At 33.7% G+C, this 21,077-nt stretch overlaps 1 protein-coding gene across 3 annotated transcripts in view; it reads right to left on the bottom strand.

Moving 5' to 3' along the window:
• The window catches only part of LOC149802224 (dedicator of cytokinesis protein 4-like), a 365,588-nt gene that overhangs the window by 292,901 nt on the left and 51,610 nt on the right, over nt 1–21,077 (bottom strand). For all 3 annotated transcript variants that reach the window (XM_089956651.1, XM_089956650.1, XM_089956649.1), the window contains exons 5-11: nt 19,391–19,487; nt 17,756–17,901; nt 12,452–12,572; nt 10,736–10,914; nt 7,800–7,881; nt 5,143–5,203; nt 1,113–1,181 (exon numbers count right to left, since the gene is read on the bottom strand). In XM_089956651.1, the coding sequence (XP_089812777.1) occupies nt 1,113–1,181; nt 5,143–5,203; nt 7,800–7,881; nt 10,736–10,914; nt 12,452–12,572; nt 17,756–17,901; nt 19,391–19,487 (755 nt within the window). The remainder of the gene's footprint in view (nt 1–1,112; nt 1,182–5,142; nt 5,204–7,799; nt 7,882–10,735; nt 10,915–12,451; nt 12,573–17,755; nt 17,902–19,390; nt 19,488–21,077) is intronic.

The raw sequence follows: 21,077 nt of genomic DNA on the forward strand, positions 1-21,077 counted from the left end.
GATTAATGAACTAATGTGACCTTGAATTCTGACCCTTCGACCCCAAATCACTAGGGTTCTTCCTTACCCAAAGTGAAAGCCATCTTCAACATTTGGTCCGCGTCTATGACACAGAACTGAAGTTATTGTGCAGAAACCATATGTCTTCATCAAGGCACGGTGACCTTGAACATTTGTTCATTTGATCCCCAAATAAATCGGCTTCTTCATTATCCCCCATGTAAGTCATCCCCAAAAGTTGGTACAGGTCTAAGATGTAGAACTAATGTTATCATGCAAAAAGCAATTTTCTTATATTTGTCACAGTGACCTTGAACTATACCCATTTAACCCATGAATCAACAGACTTCTTCTTTACCCCAACTACAAGTCATCTATCAAGTTGGTAAAGTAGATGGAGTAAAACTAAAGTCATTTTGCTAAAACAATAAAGTTAACGAGCAGGTTGACAATATTTGATCATTATATTCTACACCTTTTAGTGTCAGAAACTAATATAAAAAAAATCAGACACATTTGATTTCAGTTGACAGAAATCATATACATTTCAAACTTCATCGAGTGCTGTCTTCATATTAAACATTTTGCCAAAAATTCATGAAAATACAATTGGTGACTTTTGATTTATTAGTCACAGAAAAATTATGTCATTGTCTCAATTTCATCTAACATCCCTATGCTATGCACTGTCCTCAGGTTTAACCATAGTTTGTCCAACAATTAAAGGGTGTCTTTTCAACATTCTGTTGAAATATACATTAATAATCCATTGGGTAGTTCTTAGATATACAAAAGAAAGGTATTTTAAAAATACTGAACTTTCAGTGTCATAAAATCCACAAGAATGCTTAGGTATTCAGTGCCACAAGACATCATTGCTGATTTTTTTCAAACTCTGCAAATAACCCATAAAATACAGAGGGTAAAAAAGATAATTAAAGTTTACTATGAGATGTTTGAATTTCATAAAGTTCAACAACATTCTGATGGCTTTTAATAAATACTGACAATTTTACTTTTAAACAATTTTTACATAACAAAACAGTTTCAATATCTTTCATTATCTTTAATATGAAAATTTATAAAGAAAACATGTAATGAAGTTATATCACCTCCAACACCCCATGGCCTTCTGTAAGTTGTAGAAGGAGCCTTCTTGGAGTGTTCTGAATGCATCCGACCTGATAATATAAACAGAAAAAGGAATTATTCATCCTGAAATTTCTACAAATGTAGCAAATGGCAAACTTTCATACAATATGTGGACATATATACTGCAGCTGTAACACATCTGCTTTGTACCTCAGCAGTTCTGGTTTCAACTCTGGTTCCAGCAAGTGCAAGTGTATGCTGTCTTCCAAGGATTGGATGGTGAATTTTTCCCTGCCCCCATTTTCTGGTTCCTTCACCTCAGAACCACACCACATATGCATCTGAACTGTGAAGAATACACTGTGTCTTGTAAAAGCTTGGTTGAAATGGTGCAAACAAACATTGTCTGTCCCAGCGAAAATACAGGCAGGAAACTGACAGCCATTCTGCAGGTGCTCCAATGCTATAGTCTGCATCAACTTCTTGCCGCAACTAACATAAGATTCATGCAAACAACTACTCAACTCTTTTTTTTTTAGATTTATTTATGGTATTGGAATTAATAATCTTAAAAACAAATCTTTTTTCTTAAATCTGATGACTCACAGCACTAATAAAAGGAATTAAGACTGTGCCTAAATCAAATCTATCAGTTATTCCTTGAAATGTATGACACTAGCCCAACACAGTGGGAGCAAATCCTTATTGCAGACCCTTTTTTCTGCACCATTGTAAATTCAGTGGTATGACATTTTTGGTCATTGATCTACATATGACACATTCAGTTTAAGTTCCAAACACACTCAAGAAAAGTCACTAATTACAATGCAGACTCTTCAAAAGATATAGACTGTGTGTTAATAAGTTATCAACCATGTAATTAATCATAATGTATGTATTTCACGTAACACGAGGCCATACCGAACACCTTATAAATGTAACCTCTCCATGTAGGACTTTCAATACTGAGCAGAAAATCCTAACATTTAAAAGGTACTTTAATTTCCACATATAAACCAAATCACTTACCAAATCAGGGCCAACCCCAGGATGCACAATTATTGGATTTATGCTGATTTCTCAAAAACTGCACTGAAAATTTAACTGAATGAAAAAAAAAACAAAAAAAACATGTACAAGTCCTACCATTTCCTTAAAATAGGTCCTGGAATTGGCACTGATTGACATGAAAGGACTGCAGACCTATGATGCTGATAAGGACTGTGGAAAGAAAGACGAACTGGAATCACCCTTAGGTCCATATGATTAAGTCAGATAATATTCTGCAACTAGATCTTTCAGGATGACTTTTAAGGAAGTCAGTGCATTTTCAGGTGCATTATCTCTTTTGGGTATTTTTATTAGAAAGAAAAGCTCATTCCAGAGAAGGTAAGCAGCTCCAAAATTCCTCCCTTCTATTACAAATCTCTTGAAATTATGAACAGATCCATTTGCAATATGCAAGTCAGATGAGTTGCCATTCCTCGAAATAAATCACTTAAAATCTAAATGATGCCATCACTGCCGGGTATAGGTTGCTTAGACTGGGTATAGGTTGCTTAGACTGGGTATAGGTTGCTTAGACTGGGTGTAGGTTGCTTAGACTGGGTATAGGTTGCTTAGACTGGGTTTACATTGCTTAGACTGAGCAGAAAGTAGAGACCAGCAATGGGAATATCTGCCAAAGTTTGAAAGAAATAGTCATGTTTTCTGTTTAACGGAACTTCATTACTTTTAACCAAACAAACAATTTCTATACTACCAAAATTTGTTAGCAAAGAATCACTTTATTTTGAAAATGGATGGCCTGGTAAAGATGAAACATAAAAAAAAGAATCTGTGCAGGTTTTATAAAATTATCAACAACCAGTCACTGGATTAAATAATGATTTACTCCCACCTTCTTTGTGAGACACAGTGCATTATAATCTAAGCACCCATAATTATTGTCATTAATATCAAAATACTTTTCCATTTACACTTGGTCCAAAGCCAGACTTAATATGGCAAATTAATATACCCAATCTCTCCAACCTCAACTGGTGCACTATTTTCTGTTTTTTTTCCTTGCTTAGTCTGCAGAATTTCAATTTTGCCTTATGAAATAACAATTTTAAGAATTAAATTATTTTTTTTGAATGTACATGTATAACTTATACATAAATAATGAAAATATTTTTTAAAGTTCATGTTTTTACTGATTTAATAACCTGAGAAAATCAGAAACTATTAATCATTAATACCTCTTTTCTCATGCAAATTCTCCATTTTGCTACACAAATTAATATGCAGCAGGAGTGAAAATGATGACTGTTTGCTTTTTACAATAACAATCAACAATGATGACTGTTTTTTACAATAACAATCAACAATGATGACTGTTTGCATTTTACAATAACAATCAACAAAGATACTGTCTGCATTCAGTTTGAGGTTAAACAGCATTAAATAGTAGAAATAATTTTGCGGGCAAAAAACTATACGTTATTATTCTATTTCACAGAATGATTACCAATTTTGTGCCAATTTGGATTGGTTAACATCTAGTATTTTTTAAATTTTAAACTTAAGTGATACATGTTTTCTTTAAAAGTTTCTCTTTTCTAGAATTTAATAGAAAGGAATTATAATAATGATTCGATATGAGTCATTTACATTTATAATCTATATACAATGTGATGAAATGTCACAATGTTTAAAATATTTCTTTTTAAAATTATAATTATAAATAATTCATGCAAGTTAGGCTGAATAGTTTTGAATTTAAGCAATTTTTTTAAAAGATATTTTATAAAAGTTAAATATCGTAATTCTATTTTACATAAAACAGTTCCATTTCACTCCATTTGGTAAAATAACTCTATTAGGATCCAAGACCTACCCTTATAGAAGCGCTGATTATGTTTACTACACCGTCATGGCCACAAATGCTTCAATATTTAAAAGTTGAATGCAAAATGCTTTTCACATCACTCTCAGGGTTTTGCGAATAATTGCCTTCCCAAAATCTGAAAGTGATAGCTTTGAATAAAAATCAACATGTTTTATTCATACATGTTGTACTTGTCTTTTTTACATGTTCAAATAAGGCCAGAATATAATATTAATCTCCCATCAGTGAGTACCTCATTTTGGAATTTCAAAATTTTTCAAAATAATGCAAGAGCTCTAGTTACAAGTATTGTGAAACTGGTCTATTCCCACTTTGGAGCTCATAAGTCACATGACTATTGATAGAAGACCCCATTACATGAAACCTCACTGATAAAAACAACTGGCATACACCTGATGTCATTTCTTCCTGCAAAAACCATCATTTACACTGACTGAAGTTTAATATTTCCTTTTAACTCTTTTAAGTCATCTGGTGTAAGGATCTTTTATTGACTGGTTTGCAAACTGTTCATCTAAGCAAGGGAGCTTCAACATAAAAACGTGCAGAAAACAAAATCTTCAAATTTCAATCCCACTGTAAATTCATTCTGATCTGCAATGTACCAATTTGTTTAGATTTCGTGGTTAGTGCATGACTTCAATGGAAAGATATTTCATCAACAGTCACTTTCTCCATAATTTTTTATCCTCACATCATTAGCCCACTTATAAACTCACCAAAGATGTTAAGTTCTCATAAATTCAGTTTCTGCTTTCCTATTTTCTAGGAAAAAAGTTATTGAGTATTATTTACTGCAGCATCTTGTTGAGAACAAGTCTTCAACAAAAAATCAAAAGAACTACATACAAAAACACAACATATTTAAATAATTTTGGTTGCTTTGGAAGATAGAGCCATCCAAATAAATGTAAACTTAAAGTACTTTAAGATATAACGTACAGATGTCAAAATTATGTAAAATGCCATAAAATAAAATATAAAGGTAAAAATTATAAAACCTTTAAGACATAAAGAACCCAAGTTTAACTTGTAAAGGGTAGTTGAGGTTTCAAACTTTTAAAGGTGGACAGGCTGAAAAACCCACTCCGCCATACAATGCCCCGAATATAAAGGTTAAATGACGTTTTTCTTTCTAATTCTTATAATCAACCTACCTATTCTATAGATGTGTGCAACAAGGAAGATGTCTTTTTCAATGTCATCCTGAGTTAGGTCCTGAAAACACAAATAATAAATATTGTATCAAGACAAAAAGCATTGATTCAGCATAAAATAATTAACAAAAAATTTGTTATATGAAGCTAATTAATGTGAATTCAACGAACCAACACAAATGGCTCATCATCCAAAAATGTTCTGATCAAACAGTAATACAAAAATGGTTCATCATTCAAATGTTTTGATCAAGCAACCAACACAAACGACTCATCATTCAAATGTTCTGATCAAGCAACTAACACAAATGACTCATTATTCAACTGTTTGGATCAAGCAAACAACACAAATGGCTCATCATTCAAATGTTTTGATCAAGCAACCAAAACAAATGTCTCATCATTCAACTGTTTTGATCAAGCAACCAACACAAATGGCTTATCATTCAAATGTTTTGATCAAGCAACCAACACAAATGACTCTTCACTCAACTGTTCTGATCAAACAACCAACACAAACGACTCAACATTCAACTGTTCTGATCAAGCAACCAACACAAATGACTCGTCATTCAACTGTTCTGATCAAACAACCAACACAAATGACTCTTCACTCAACTGTTCTGATCAAACAACCAACACAAATGACTCATCATTTAACTGTTCTGATCAAACAACCAACACAAATGACTCATCCTTCAACTGCTCAGATCAAACAACCAACACAAATGACTCATCATTCAACTGTTCTGATCAAACAACCAACACAAATGACACATCATTTAACTGTTCTGATCAAGAAACCAAGACAAATGGCTCATCTTTCAAGGTGCCTTTATATCCATGGTTCGCTGCAACAACAAAATCCACAAAAACTGGTCAAGAAACCTTGCAAAATCATGTTAAAAAAGAGGTGTCACTCATTTTAATCAACTTATTACATGAATGTAAAAAAAATAAAAACAGTTTCTCCAATCCAACACATTTTCTTGTAAGACCCAGTTTGTCCAGTCCAACAATTTTTTTTCCCTTGTTTCAGTCTGTCCAGTCCACAACATTTTATTCCTCGACCCTGTTTGTCCAGTCCAACACAATTTCATCCTTGACCCAGTTTGTCTAGTTTAGTATATTTTCTTCCTAGACCCAGTCTGTCCAATCCAGAATATTTTCTTTCTAGACGTGTGCATCACATTTCTTCCTGGACCCAGTCTGTCCAGTCCAGTATATTTCCTTCCTAAACCCAGTCTGTCCTGTCCAATATATTTTTGTCCTAGACCCAGTCCATCCAGTCCAGCATATTTTATTCCTAGACTCTGTTTCTTCTGCCGTAACATTGCTTTTCAATGGATGAGAAAAGGCAACAGGCACACAAATTCATGCTGGATTATATTGCTGTTTTGGAGTAAGGATTGACACCCAAATTAAACAGAGCTGTCTTGTAGTAAGGATCAATACCCAGAATAAACAGACCTGTCCTTGAGTAAGGATTGATATCCTGAATAAACAGAACTGTCTTGGAGTAATCATAGGAACACAGGATAAGCACAGCTGTCATACAGTAAGGACTGACATCCAGAATAAAAACAGCTGTCTTAAAGACAGAATACAGCTATCTTAGAGTAAGGATTCATATCCAGAACAAATACAGCTGTTTAGAAATAAGCATATATATCCGGAAAAAAAGTAGCTGTTTTGGAGCATGGATAGATACCAAGACTAAATGCAGCTAACCAGAATAAATACAGCTGTTTTGGAGTATGCATAGAAACCCAAACTAAATGCAGCTATATTGGAGTAAGGACAGATACCCAGACTAAATACATCTGTCTTGAAGTAAGGATAGATACCCAGATTAAATACAGTTGTCTTGGAGTAAGAATAGATACCCAGACTAAATACAGCTGTCTTGGAGTAAGAATAGATACCCATACTAAATACATCTGTCTTGGAGTAAGAATAGATACCCAGACTAAATACATCTGTCTTGGAGTAAGAATTGATACCCAGACTAAATACATCTGTCTTGGAATAAGAATAGATACCCAGACTAAATACATCTGTCTTGAAGTAAGAATAGATACCCAGACTAAATACAGCTGTCTAGGAGTAAGGATAGATACCCACATCAAATACAGGTGTCTTGTTTAGCTTTTACAACAGGTGGTTCAGTACAGAAAATTCCAACAATAAAAAATGGTGGCAATTGCCAGAAGAAATGCACAAATGAAAAGTGTATACATCTTAGCCTTTAAAAGTTTAACAGAAATCGCCCAAAATAAAAGCAACCGTTAATAAAGAAAAACTCATTCTAATTTAGATCCAATAAACTAAGCCCATTGGAATGAAATACTTTACAAACTTATTGGCTCTAACTGCATTACTTTCCTACTTGAAATACTGCTATAATTTACTTGAAACAAAACCTTAATTGTTAACGTCTACTCTCCCTTGAAACAGTATTCTTTTGACATATACAAATTTACTGGATACATTAAGTAGTATTATACTGACACATAAAATCATGTAAATACATCTCTCTCTCTCCCTCTCTCTCTCTCTGTCTGTCTCTCTCTCTCAGTATTCAAACTCTTTCATTCCAAAGCTAAAGTGCACATCTTCAGCACATGAACATACAATGTTTTATAAGACCTACTTACACAGAACAGACCATAATAGTTCTGTAGTTTGTCTAGATCCAATGGCACCAGTTTGCTGTCATGGCGAACAATAAAGGACTCTCTGAAAATGAAGTTAAATAAATTTGTGACAGTACGTTTGAGTTAAATGCACAAACATTAAGCATGAACGCACATGCATGCCCATCCACCCACCCACCGAGAAATCTCTTCCTCAATAACACTCAATGGGTTGCACAAAAAACGAGGATGCCAGATTACCAAGCAAGCTCAAAACCTCAAAAAGATTTAAAAGAATAACTGCTGGACTCGGATAAAAACTGGCTTGGGGGAAGGGGTAATGGTACTGCTTAATGGCTGATAAAAATTGGGGTGGGGGAAGGGGTTAATGGTGGTGTTTAATGGCTGATAAAAACTGGGGTAGGGGAAGGGGTTAATGGTGGTGTTTAATGGCTGATAAAAACTGGGGTGGGAGAAGGGGTTAATGGCTGATAAAAATTGGGGTGGGGGAAGGGGTTAATGGTGGTGTTTAATGGCTGATAAAAATTGAGGTGGGGAAGGGGTAATGGTGGTGTTTAATGGCTGATAAAAACTGGGGTGGTGGAAGGTGGTAATGATGCTGTCTGATGGCTGAATACTCACTTTACAATCACATTTGAGAATAACTGTCACTTTTTCTGATGAAGTTGTTTACTTTTTTTATAAATTACCTTTATTATCAAGATATTCAACCTCTGAAAGTTCATCAACAACATTTTGCAAGAGGTCTGACGAACCATCATGGTTATGCAAAAATACTGTATATTAAATCACTGATTTTTGTTGTTACCGATTCAAAACAAAAGAAGATTCCTTTTTTCAAAAAAACTAGGGATATTTCTTTCATTAAACAGCCATCAACTTCAAATCATTTATTGTTCTTTTAGTAAAATACCAATGAAATGATTTCATTGCAAGCAACAGCGAAATTTCTCATCCTTGAGTAAATCTATCAGTGCCAATTCAGGAAATTTAAGTTACTATAAACACACCTTATCATAATGGACCATAGCTTTTTATTCAGCAAGTACTCATTTCACTTAGTTGCCATTATATGTTTGATCAAGTTTGCATATGTGTAGGCTAATTTAAGGTAGTTAACTTATGCACATTGTAATTTATAACAGTGTTTGAGTGGTCAATTGAAATGAGTTGACCTGACACATGACCGTGACCATTGGCTCTTATGCAGGTATGGTTTGCTTGCCTTTTAGCTTTTCTTTACTTCCATCCCCTTTATTTGATTTAATACAAAAGATACAATTTGATTTATTTGATTTAATACTAAAAACAAATTAAGCTGATAATACAAAGTTGCAGATCTGTTTTAATGTAACAAATACTTTAAAAAAAGTTTGCAAGTTGGAGATCAAAACACGTTCAGCACTTCTGTCATGTTTGAATACAAAAGGGTGTATTGCATTTTTGATGATTACACTGAAACCGAATCAAAAGATAGAACTAAAACAACAATTTAACTTGACAAAATTTATTTCATTGGTTTGCCACCAATATACATTAGTGACTGTTTCAATGATTAAAATTACTTTGAATATTACTGGTCTTTTTTGGAAAAAATTTCTCACAAAATATAGAAATTCTTAACAAAAGAAGAGAATTTTGTGATATTGATTCAAAGTTCCTGGTACTAACCAATTTTTTAAAATGATAAAATGAGCAATATATCAAGGTTTCATTTACCAATTTTGATCACAATTTTCTTAATGTTCAACAAATATGGGCCATTTTTTGAGTATTTTCTCATAAAAATAAAATGGGATCCATGCCTGACTTCACATCATAAGCATACTCATGAGTTATTAGGGGACTGCTGTATAAAACAAAGTCCTTCACAGATTCCATACATTTTGGCTAATTTGACTTCATCAGTGGATTTTGAATGCAAACAACTGGAAGGTCACATCACATCCACAATCAAACATCAAAACAAAAATGTTTGCTACATCTAATGACTACTGGGATTTTCAATACAGTTAACACTGAGAATTCAGACCTTTTGGAGAATGAATGTTTATCTTTCATCCAGACTGATTGTTCTACAAACCAAGACACTTTATTATTATACACTTTCAGTTGTAATAAATAAGCAAAACATACATTCTTAATGACCTACCAAGAGAGATTGAGGATTGAGACTGCTTCTCAGACATTTCAATATTTGAAAATTATCTGTTTTAGATTCTTATTATGAGTTAAAAAAAACAAACAAAAAACAAAGCATCAAACAGATTAGAGTATATATATATATATATATATATATATATATATATATATATATATATATCTCTTTTAAAGTGTTGGCTTGTTAAATGCCAAAGATGACCTTCCCAATATGATGCAAACTGCCATAATTACAAACAATTCAACCTTTAAATAATCAAATGGTTGATCATGTTGTTATAATATAAAGTTTCAAATAAAATATAGATTAAAACCACAATATTTGTTAAATGCTATTGACTAGAAATTGAAGGACAACGTTTTAAGTGAAAAAGAGGCCGTAACTCCACACATTTCCCCAAGTCTTCTTCGAGTAAAGAGTCTTACTGATCTTAAGTTTAATTCATGAAGTCCTCCAGAAGTCCTCAATAGAGGCTAACCACAGTTAACACATTTTGTTCCTCAAACAGTTGCAGTTGTGATTTATTGTTCTTGCACTTGCAAAAGTATGTATATATATTACGACCAGTCAAGATCAATGTATTCCTGCAGTTACCTGGTTTTCTCCACCTCAAAGACTACTTTATGCTGACATCCTGAGTAAATGACAGCATTTTGTATACATAGATAAAAACATATTCTCAACAATCAATACAACGTTAAAAATGTTCAAATTTTAATGAAATTGTCCCCATCTTTTGTTCTCAATCTATTAATAGAAATTACACATGACTTACGTGAGACACGTGTAAACATTATCTCTCACATGGTAAAGAGCCAAAAGTGTGTCTGAGTTCTCTCCCACTGCACAACCAAAGTTTTTTATGTTGACCAACACATGGCGCATCCCGACTCCTCCTACAGCTGGGGTATCTCCACTCCATCTTAAAGTCGCACCAAGACTCCTGACTTTAGGCTGATATGGAAATAAAAGTAGCAAATTTGTAGACTGGCCTACAAAAACAATATTACCATCAAGTTATCAGAGCCCTTACCCACATGACTGTCCCCTTTTACATTTTATGCTACAAATGACTAATAATTTAGCCAGTATAATAAAATAGGACTTATGGCTTTATATAAAATTTTAAATTTCTAAACAAAGTAGCTATGTCACAATGAAGGTACAGCTTTTGACCTCTCTGAAGGTCACACTAACCTACAGAATTAAGTCTGTGATGAACACTGGGATAATGGTGGTAGAGTTATTGAATTAGGCTGGCTATACATAGCAGCCAGTATATTTGGTGGAGGGAAAACCTCTGGAAGAACCACTGATCCACAGGAAGCTACTGGTAAGCTTTCTCACATACCCACATTGACTGAATCAAAACTCAAACCCACACAAACTGAGATAAGATGTCAGTATGCTGTGAAGGCATGTGCCTTAGACACTCAGCCACCTGGGGTCCCATATAACAGTATCCATGCAGGGTGTAAAAAACATGGAGTTAAATGCAAGAAGAGTAATGTTGCTGTTGTTGTTGTAGGGTTTAACGCCATTTTTCAACACACGATAGACCATACATGGCGGCCAGTATTAATGGTTGAGGAAGAACCTGGGAAAACCCCAGGAAGAACCACCGACCCACGAAAAGCTACTGGCAAGCTTTCTCACATACCCACATTGGCCAAATCCTAGACTCAAACCCATGCAGACAGAGGTGAGATGGCAGTGATCCATAACAGAGAGCACTTTAGACCACTCAGCCACTCGGGGCCCCAGAAGAGTAATGTAAACAGTATATTATACACCCACCCATGTTAAATAGTCCTCTATATAGGTAAATGATGTTTTTTTGCAGAAACCATTTCTTCTTTCAATCAGTGACCTTGACCTTTCCTCTACTGACCCCCAAAATTGACAAGCTTCTTACCTGCCCTAAGTGCAAGCCAGGCACCACATTTGCGTCAGGTCTTTGTAGAAAAAATTTTTCTTCCTTCAGTGACCTTGACCTTTGACTGATCCCAAAACTGCCTTCCTATCCACATATGCAAGCTATCTGCAAAGCCTGATTGAGGTCTGTCATGTAGAACCAATGTTATTGTGCAGAAACCATTTATTTACTCATTCACATTAACCTTGACTTTTGATCATTTGACTCCTAAATCAAAAAGGTTATTCCTTACACCTGTAAGTGCCATCCACAAAGTCTGGTAACTGTAGAGAATGTATTTTTTTTTTCAGTCACAGTGACCATTAACTTTCACTGTTTGACCCCTGAAATCAGCATGTTCTTCCTCACCAGAAGCACAAGCTATCCACAAAGTATGTTAACAGTAGATGGTGAAGAACTTGAGTTATTATGCAGAAATAAGGATCTTTCTTTCAGTCACAATGACCTTGACCTTTGAGATTCAACTGTCTACACCTGAATAATAAAGACAAGATATAATTTATTTGCTAAAAGCAATGTTATCTGCCTCTATGTGGTATTTAGAGCTCTACATACCTGTGGTGAGCTGACAAGGTGTGAAGTTGTCTCATGGATGCGATGTAGCTTCACAACACTACACTGATCAGGATCTATCTGTACCCCATTGATCCGTGGCACCAGATCCAACTCCAACTGACTGTAAAACAAAAGTGGAATTAATGATGAGCAATATAGCTCCTTCCTGGCAAAGTTTGTATTTGTAGCTATGTTCAATATATCCTTTTATAAAAAGAAAGCTGCAGTGACCTAGTTTAAGTGTATAACAGTACTCCAATATGCATCGATGTTACAACTTCTGTGGCAACAGTATATACAGCAAATAACTGTGCAACAGTAATCAAGTTTAAGGTGCGTGATAAACCTCTAAACAAACATGAATTTATATATCAAGTTTGATTTAAACAAGTGTACTCATATAAGCCCGTACAGAAACTTCCCATGGATTCCATAAGGAATACTTCAGGAATCCATATGGAAGAGATATGGACTGAAAAACTTATGGAATCAGACAATTTATTCCATATGTACTTCTCAGCAAGTGAAATTTCCATATGGAATAAAGTTGCAACTTTAATCCATAAGCACCTTTTTCCATATGGAAAGCAAGCTCATTTATTATAGCATCATGGAAAATGCTCTCCGAAGAATTAATAACTTAGACTATCTGATTCAAATAGAAATAATGGTGGGAGTTAGAGTACATGTATATGTCAGCGTAGCTGATGTGGAAGGATGAATATATACTCCTATAAATTTGAAGAAACACATGCATGTCAGTTTTCTTTAATTTATTTCCACAGATGTTTAAAAACAGGCAACAACATGACCAAAACAAGTAGAGAACATGTAAACATAGAATATTAATATCTGGCAGTACAAACATAGACGAATCGTTTGACTTAGAAAATTTGGTGCAAGGTGGATTTTGGACGTGATCTGGCGTTTACTCTGAAAAATAATTTTAATTGCTTCCTATTAAAATATTCTCTACAAAAATCATACCCTAGTGAAAAATGTGACTGAAATTTCAGCCAAATCACAGTGAAAAATTTTTGACATTTACTCAAATGTCCTTATTTATATCTAAAATTAAGGTATTTTAGGAGATTTTATCTAAATTTCTGAAAATATCAGTGAAATTTTGTCACTGAAATTTCACTGACTCTGCCAATATTTCTGAAAATATCAGTGAGAATTTGTGATTGAAATTTCACTGAGAGTTTGTCAAAAATTCTGAAAATATAGTTACATTTCAATAAAAAATATCAGTAATATATAATAAAATTTATTTTTTGTTTCTTGTACAATTTGAATCATTTTCAGCAACATTTATATTTCCTGATTCTGATAGCTGTAATTTTATTGTTTATTTTGGGCAAAATAACTTCTTTCCACATCTTTCCTTGTTATATTTCTTTTTCAGATTTTTGTGGTTGTTGTTGTATTTAACTTCAATTGGATTTAAATGGACTCAAAGAAGTTTTCTTGTTTTTCATTATAAAACAGAATTTCACTTTTTTCCTAACCTGAATATGATTTTCCTCCATACAGACCCTTTTTATAATATCGTCTCCGAAACATTTTTTTTAATAATGCTTTATCAGGTCCCATTCGCAATAAGCTTTCTAAAAAGTATTTGTTTTGTTTATTATTTAACAGATGATGGTGTAAAGAGCTTTCTGATTGGTCAAAATCTGTACTTGCCCAATGAATCATCGCGTAACAAATATTGATGGAAATGAGCATACTTGCTAAACATGGCGATTCGAATTTTCAAGCGGGATAAGAGTCTGAATAACTATTTGAAAAAGGTGCGGCAATGAGAATAGCTTGAATGCAAAGTTGATGGGAACGTAATTGGTCAATCTGAATGAAAACTGAATGCCAGGACTAGCATTTTGCTTTTTGTGCCATAAGGAGCTTTACAGTAGCAGCTAACATGCTAAATATGACAAGAAATTCCAAACTGATTAACTTCCAGAATTTAAGGAGGGACAATGTAAAGATCACTGATGGGAATTATTGCCAGATAGGCATGTCTATCAAAGATAGTCATATCTTTGTGGAGTTTTCTTGGCCTATAAGTAGAATCATCCTTCAATATCGTGAGTGGTATTGTTGTATATAGTATCAAAATATTCTTGGTGAGTAAGAATTCAGTGTAAAATAAGAGTAATTATATCAATAAATGTTTGTCACAGCTGCTTATGTAACAAAGACTAATTCAAGATACCACAACAGCATCATAGTTTGTACATTAATAAAAAATCTAGTCTGCAGTACAAATGACATATGGCAGGTGGAGCTAGCATTTCTTCTTTTCATAATTAATGTCTCAAATGAATGCTTTTCTGTAATTTTGCATCATTTTCACAGTTGAATTTTTCAATGCAGGATAATATTTTATATTTCATATATGTTTATGTGTTCACAGATGCCTGTGCATATGTCGCAGGCTTGATATTTTGATTATTAAAATCACTTAATTATTTAGTGTCAAGCCAGATTCTTCACATCATGTTGTATATACTGTATATATTGTGCATAACAGATAAAAGGCCTCAAGGTAGATTAGTTCTGTAACTAACTGAGTTACCTACTTTAAACAAAGTCTTTCTTATTATTATTATTATTATTAACTCCCGTATCTCTTGCCTTGGATGTCATATAATTAATGTACACTGAAATATCACCTTGACTAATGAAGTCCTGTTTAATTCATATCGATTATTTATTTGAAATCTTCTGAAATGTCTGAAAAACTACTGAAACTTCAGTAAAATACTATATAATGATCAAATACTAAGTGAAATCTCATGAAAGGTTTAGTAAACTCTCACAAACATTCAATGAAATGTTAGAGATCTTGCCAAAACTTAACTGAAAACTTTGGCCAACATTTTTGTGAAACCTCACAAATATTTCAGTGAAATTTTAGTGAGATCTCACTGAACTTTCAGTGAAATGAAAAAGACTAAAGTGACGCCATCATGGATTAGGTTTCGTATGCAAGATAGAAAATGAGGACAAGAAAAACCTAAATCTTATTTGATAATGTCAAAATACAATTTATGATCCATTTTAAAAGTTTTTGTGAATATTTATCATTGATTCCCAATAATGTCTAAGAATCATTTGGCAGTTTAATAGAGATCTTAAGCAGACTTTTTATGGTTTAGGCAGAAAGCACTTTAAAAAAATCTGTCTAAAATCTGCCTTAAGTCTGCCTGGAAAATTTCATACAGGATGAACTATTACCGAATTCCATATGAACTATTTACAAATTCCATATAGACCATTTATAAATTCCGTATGGTATATTTCCAAATTCCATATGGATTATTCACAAATCCCATATGGATTATTGCCAAATCCCATATGGAATTTTAATTTTATTCCATATGGACAACCTACAGATTTCATGGACTAATTTGTATATTTTGTGGGATTTTCCATATGGAGTACGTAAGGAATCCATAACATTTCCATATGGATACAGTGAAATCCATAAGAGTGGTTCAGCTATAGAATAAAAATGTCCATATGGATATTTCTGTAAAAGTATGTATGGATTCCATATCCAGTCCATAACGGAAAATTTGTACGGGCGAGTTGCAAGTCGGACAGAAATGATGCATGGATGGTCGATTTGGAAACACTGATGTGCAGATAGACATCTTGAATTTTATATACTGTCCACATCTCCAAGGTCTGGATGGGAATAAGTTGTTTGACTTTTAAAAAATTTTATTACTCTCAAGTTAACAATATTACTATTTATCATAATTATAAGCTTCAATTCTGTTCTAGTCACATTCACAACATAAATTTATGTACACTAAAATCTCATCAATAAAAGTAATGCAACTCAAAATGACTGCAATGAAAATCACAAGCTATGATGAAAAAATCAGGAAAGAATCTTCCTTTTGGAATGTGGAAAGAGAAATTAGAAATAAGAACTGCCAACACTTTGATTTCAAGTGGGAATTGGCATTTTGAGGAGTTTTTGTAACTCTTATGGGTGTACTGCATATTTCTAGATAGTTTTGGGTGGGATTTATGCTCAAATGATGGTTATGTAGTCACAAAAAAGTGGGGGGGGGGGTGAGTGTGGGATGGGAGATTGTTAGAGTTCGGGTGGTGGTGTGTCATTGTGCATGAATCACTTTCTATATTTAACTTTTTATAATGAATTAAAATTGAATTTATGTGCAGCTAAAGTAGTTACATATACACCCAGACCAGCCTGGGTCAGCTGCTTTATTGTGCCTTTGAGAAAGGCAAATGGCTCCCATTTCCTCAGCATGAAATTCCATTGTACCACACATGCTTAAAAAATGCTCAAACATTTTTGACCATGACTAATTTTGAGAACTGTTTCTTTCTGAAAGTCTGTTTGATATCAATAAGCCAAATGTGTAGGTTCAACATCTCTGGATCCACATGGAAAACTTGCATTTGTTAGTTGTTTCATCTGACACAGAGAAGTGTTCATGCAACTTACTGACAAAGAATAATGCTCTTTGGTGGGTACAGCAACATTATTTGACTTGCAGAGAAAACAACACAGCATTCTAAACAATCATTATTGGGGATTTAAACTAATTACAGTTTATATGGATATAAATATTGTGAATATTTAAATATAAACTGGTTTTGGCATAAGCATATGGTACAAGAGCCACTGGGAGGAAGTTCACTGTAAGAGATTCTTTTGTTATGGAATGGAGAAGAATGACAGATGAGGACAGACAGAGACTTTTTGCGAGTGACTACAAAGAAAAGGGATTTGATGCCAACAGACTGAACTCCATGAAGAAAGCAAACTTTAAAACTTCCCTTGTAAGGGCCAACAAAAGTATCAGAAAGGTATACTTTCAATATTGACACTTGTTTTTGTTCTTTCTTTTATCCTTACAAAATTATTTGTTAAGATTGGGTGCTGTGTTCTGACAGAACATACCAGAGAAACAATTAAGCACTTGTTTATTGTCAACAATTAAAATGTCATGTAACAAATGATCATCTGTGCACTGTCCAAAACTGCCTGCTGTTGGTATACTATAAGGTGAAATTATCATGAGCTTAAAATGTATTATATCACATGTTATATGGCATAATTTTTCCCCTTATTCTGGGCCAAAAATCATTACACGGAAAAATATGGTAAGTTACAAATTAACTAACGTAAATCTCTAAATTCCATGCTCAGGGCACAATAATTACCATGAAGGACAAATATCTTAACAAGTGACAAAACCATGGATGAAAAAAAGAGCTCAGAAATGACATTCATGCTCGGACACATGCACTCACCTATTTCCCCAATCTATTCTTGCTGTAATTTCTTTTTTCAACTCTGTTGCTTCATCTTTTGTCAAGGAGATGTACATCAGCTGTACTCGTAGGAGCATAATTTGAATCATTGTTTCATAGATCTTGCTGAACAGAGAATGATTTTTCTGAAGAAAAAGAAGCATTCAATAATTTTCACGGATCTGTTGGTTGCTACAAAATAAGAATTTTAATATCTAGCAAACAATATGAACAATCTACGTCAACTTTAGGAACCCTTGTATTGTTTAACCAGAATTTTGTGGCTCTATGATATATCCACCATAATTAAGTCTGGTAAAATGATTCACTGCTTGTTGATACTGTTAGAAGATACCGTGATCAAACTTTGTACAAATGAGACTATAAAAACATTTCAGGCCATTTCACAATTTATTCTGAATAACTTCTGTGATCATCAATGGCAAAATATCTTTTGCAAGTTGAAAAGGATATCATTAAACAGATGCCAATGTGGGACGTGTATCTCAATCAGTCGATGAATGTTTACAGGAAACGTTAAAGAATCTCATCATCACAAAATCGTTTTTTTATGTCACCTCATCTCGGCTGTTAATAAAAAATCAGTTTTCTAAATTTTGGGAAAGCCTCTGGCATCTGAAGGGAAGTTCTGAAGGACAGCAGATGTCAAGGAAATGATAATGTCCTATTCTGTGAGTAAATATCCTCATTTATAACAGTCTTGTTCTGTGAGTAAAGGTCATCATTTATAACAGTCTTGTTCTGTGAGCAAAGGTCCTCATTTATAAGTCTTGTTCTGTGAGTAAAGGTCCTCATTTATAACAGTCTTGTTCTGTGAGTAAAGGTCCTCATTTATAACAGTCTTGTTCTGTGAGCAAAGGTCCTCATTTACAACAGTCATATCCTGAAAGTCTTTGTTATACATACCAGCACACTGGAATACTAGATAGCTATCAACTGATGACTATAATGTTAATATGCATAGGATACAACTGATGACTATAATGTTAATATGCATAGGATACAACTGATGACTATAATGTTAATATGCATAGGATACAACTGATGACTATAATGTTAATATGCATAGGATACAACTGATGATTATAATGTTAATATGCATAGGATACAACTGATGACTATAATGTTAATATGCATAGGATACAACTGATGACCATAATGTTAATATGCATAGGATACAACTGATGATTATAATGTTAATATGCATAGGATACAACTGATGATTTTAATGTTAATATGCATAGGATACAATTATTTGTGGATATGCTACAAAATACAGCACAATTTTGCAAATCTTTGCTAAGTTGGTTATTAAGTGGCCTCATATACCTACACTACCACACTTGTCCCCACTTACAGAGCTCCACATTATTTTACATGTCACCCAGTTCCACATCTCAGAGTAGTCGAAATCCCTTCTCAAATGGGCCACCAGCTCCCAAGATGAGCCCCAAAACATAATGGATATAAAGTCTACCTGTCATGGTCAGGAATTGAACCTAGGTCATCTGTCTGAAAGTCAAGTCCTGTGAGTCCGGTCATTAAGTGTCATCATTTACCTATACTGTTAGAAAAGCATGAAGCTGAAGCAACGTCATCTCCATATTACATTACCATGCATAATATCTTTAAATGGATGCTCCATTCTCGCAGAACATATGTGGCTTCCTTCACAACGGGATCTTCTATTGGTATCACCGTCTCATATTTTCTGCAAGACATATACAGAATAAAGTTCAAATACTTAGGTGAAAAAAACTGAAAATTAATCGTGTTTGCAGCCTCCATATGTAAAGTCACTTTTATCTTCTACTGAGTACTGCAAATTTACTTTTTTCTCTCATAAATACCAGTTGTCCATGATTTTGTGATTTCTATAAATCATGAACTGAAGAAACTTATGAAAAAGGATCAACTGTAAAGAAAATCAGACAATTTCTTCCCTTAGTAGCATGTCCACAGCACTGCAATCAAAGCAATCCAGGCCTGGATTTTAACCACCAAAAATACAACCAAACTTAAACTCAATTATCAAATCCATCGATCAGATTGGATGAAATGTACATCTGACTTTATTTCAATGAATCAATTGTCTTAAATTAAGACATAAAGCTTTAAGACTTGGTGAAATAAGGACCAAACCAATTCCACCAACACAATTTTAGTCCGACCTAAATTAACAAATCTAATGTTATAAAATGGACCTCTGACATTAATACCCAAGAGTCTATAGATTTTAAAAATATCCTTAAGTGCAATACATCCACAGAAGTTTGGTCAAGGAATACACTCTAGAATAAAGTTATTCCGCAAAAGCAATTTTTCTTTCACCTTTGATCTTTTGACCATAAATATTAATAGGCCTCTTCCATATCTTAAATGCAAGCCTTGTGGGGAACTTGTTATTTACAGAAATCATTTTTCATCTTTTAGTACGTGATCCTGACTTTTGACCTCTGACACTGAAAGTGATTGACTTTATTCCTTACACAAAGTGCAAGCCATCTATATATTTTGGTAACAGTAGATGGTGGACAACCAAAGTTATTATACAGAAAAAAAATTGGTAACAGACACAGATGGATGGACTTCATAACAGCTAGGCATTTAAAAGCTTTAAGTAAAAACTAAGTGCATTAACTATGGATATGACCTTGATTTCCCTGGTCAAAAGGCTAGCATTCACTATTGTCAACAAATGAATTTTATTAACTTCATTATCATTCCTTGAATCTATCAAGAAGATCCAAACAGGGTATTAGGAAATAGAAGGAACTGAAAATTTTTTAACCAAAACCTTAATGCCCATTTTCTATAACTGAGACCTTGAACCCAAGGTCAAAAGGGCTTATGTGCATTATTGCAACTGAATGAACTGTCTTAACTTCATAATGATTTATCAAAAGTATAAAGAAAATCCATTAAGGGGTTTAAGAAATAAATGCACATGAAAATTTGTAACTAAAACCTTAACACAAATTTGTATGGATGTGACCCTAAGCCCATGATCATAGGAGTAAGTGGGCATGACATTGAATGAATTGTTTCTGTTTCATAAGGAATTATACCAAGTACACTGAAAATTTGTTAAGGGGTATACGTATTATTAGTAAAAAAACATTAAATCCAAACAAATCTTATCAATGACACCGACCTTGATTCCAAGGTAAAAGGGGCAGGCATGCTTGTCAACGAATTGTCTTAGTTTCAAAATCATTCAAGCCAAGTTATGACGATAATTTATCAGGGGGTTTAGGAAATACATGCAAATGAAAAACTTTAACCACAGCTTTAAACTATC

Source organism: Sinohyriopsis cumingii, chromosome 4, assembly GCF_028554795.1.
Source record: "Sinohyriopsis cumingii isolate HCF-2022 chromosome 4, ASM2855479v2, whole genome shotgun sequence".
NCBI lineage: Eukaryota > Metazoa > Mollusca > Bivalvia > Unionida > Unionidae > Sinohyriopsis > Sinohyriopsis cumingii.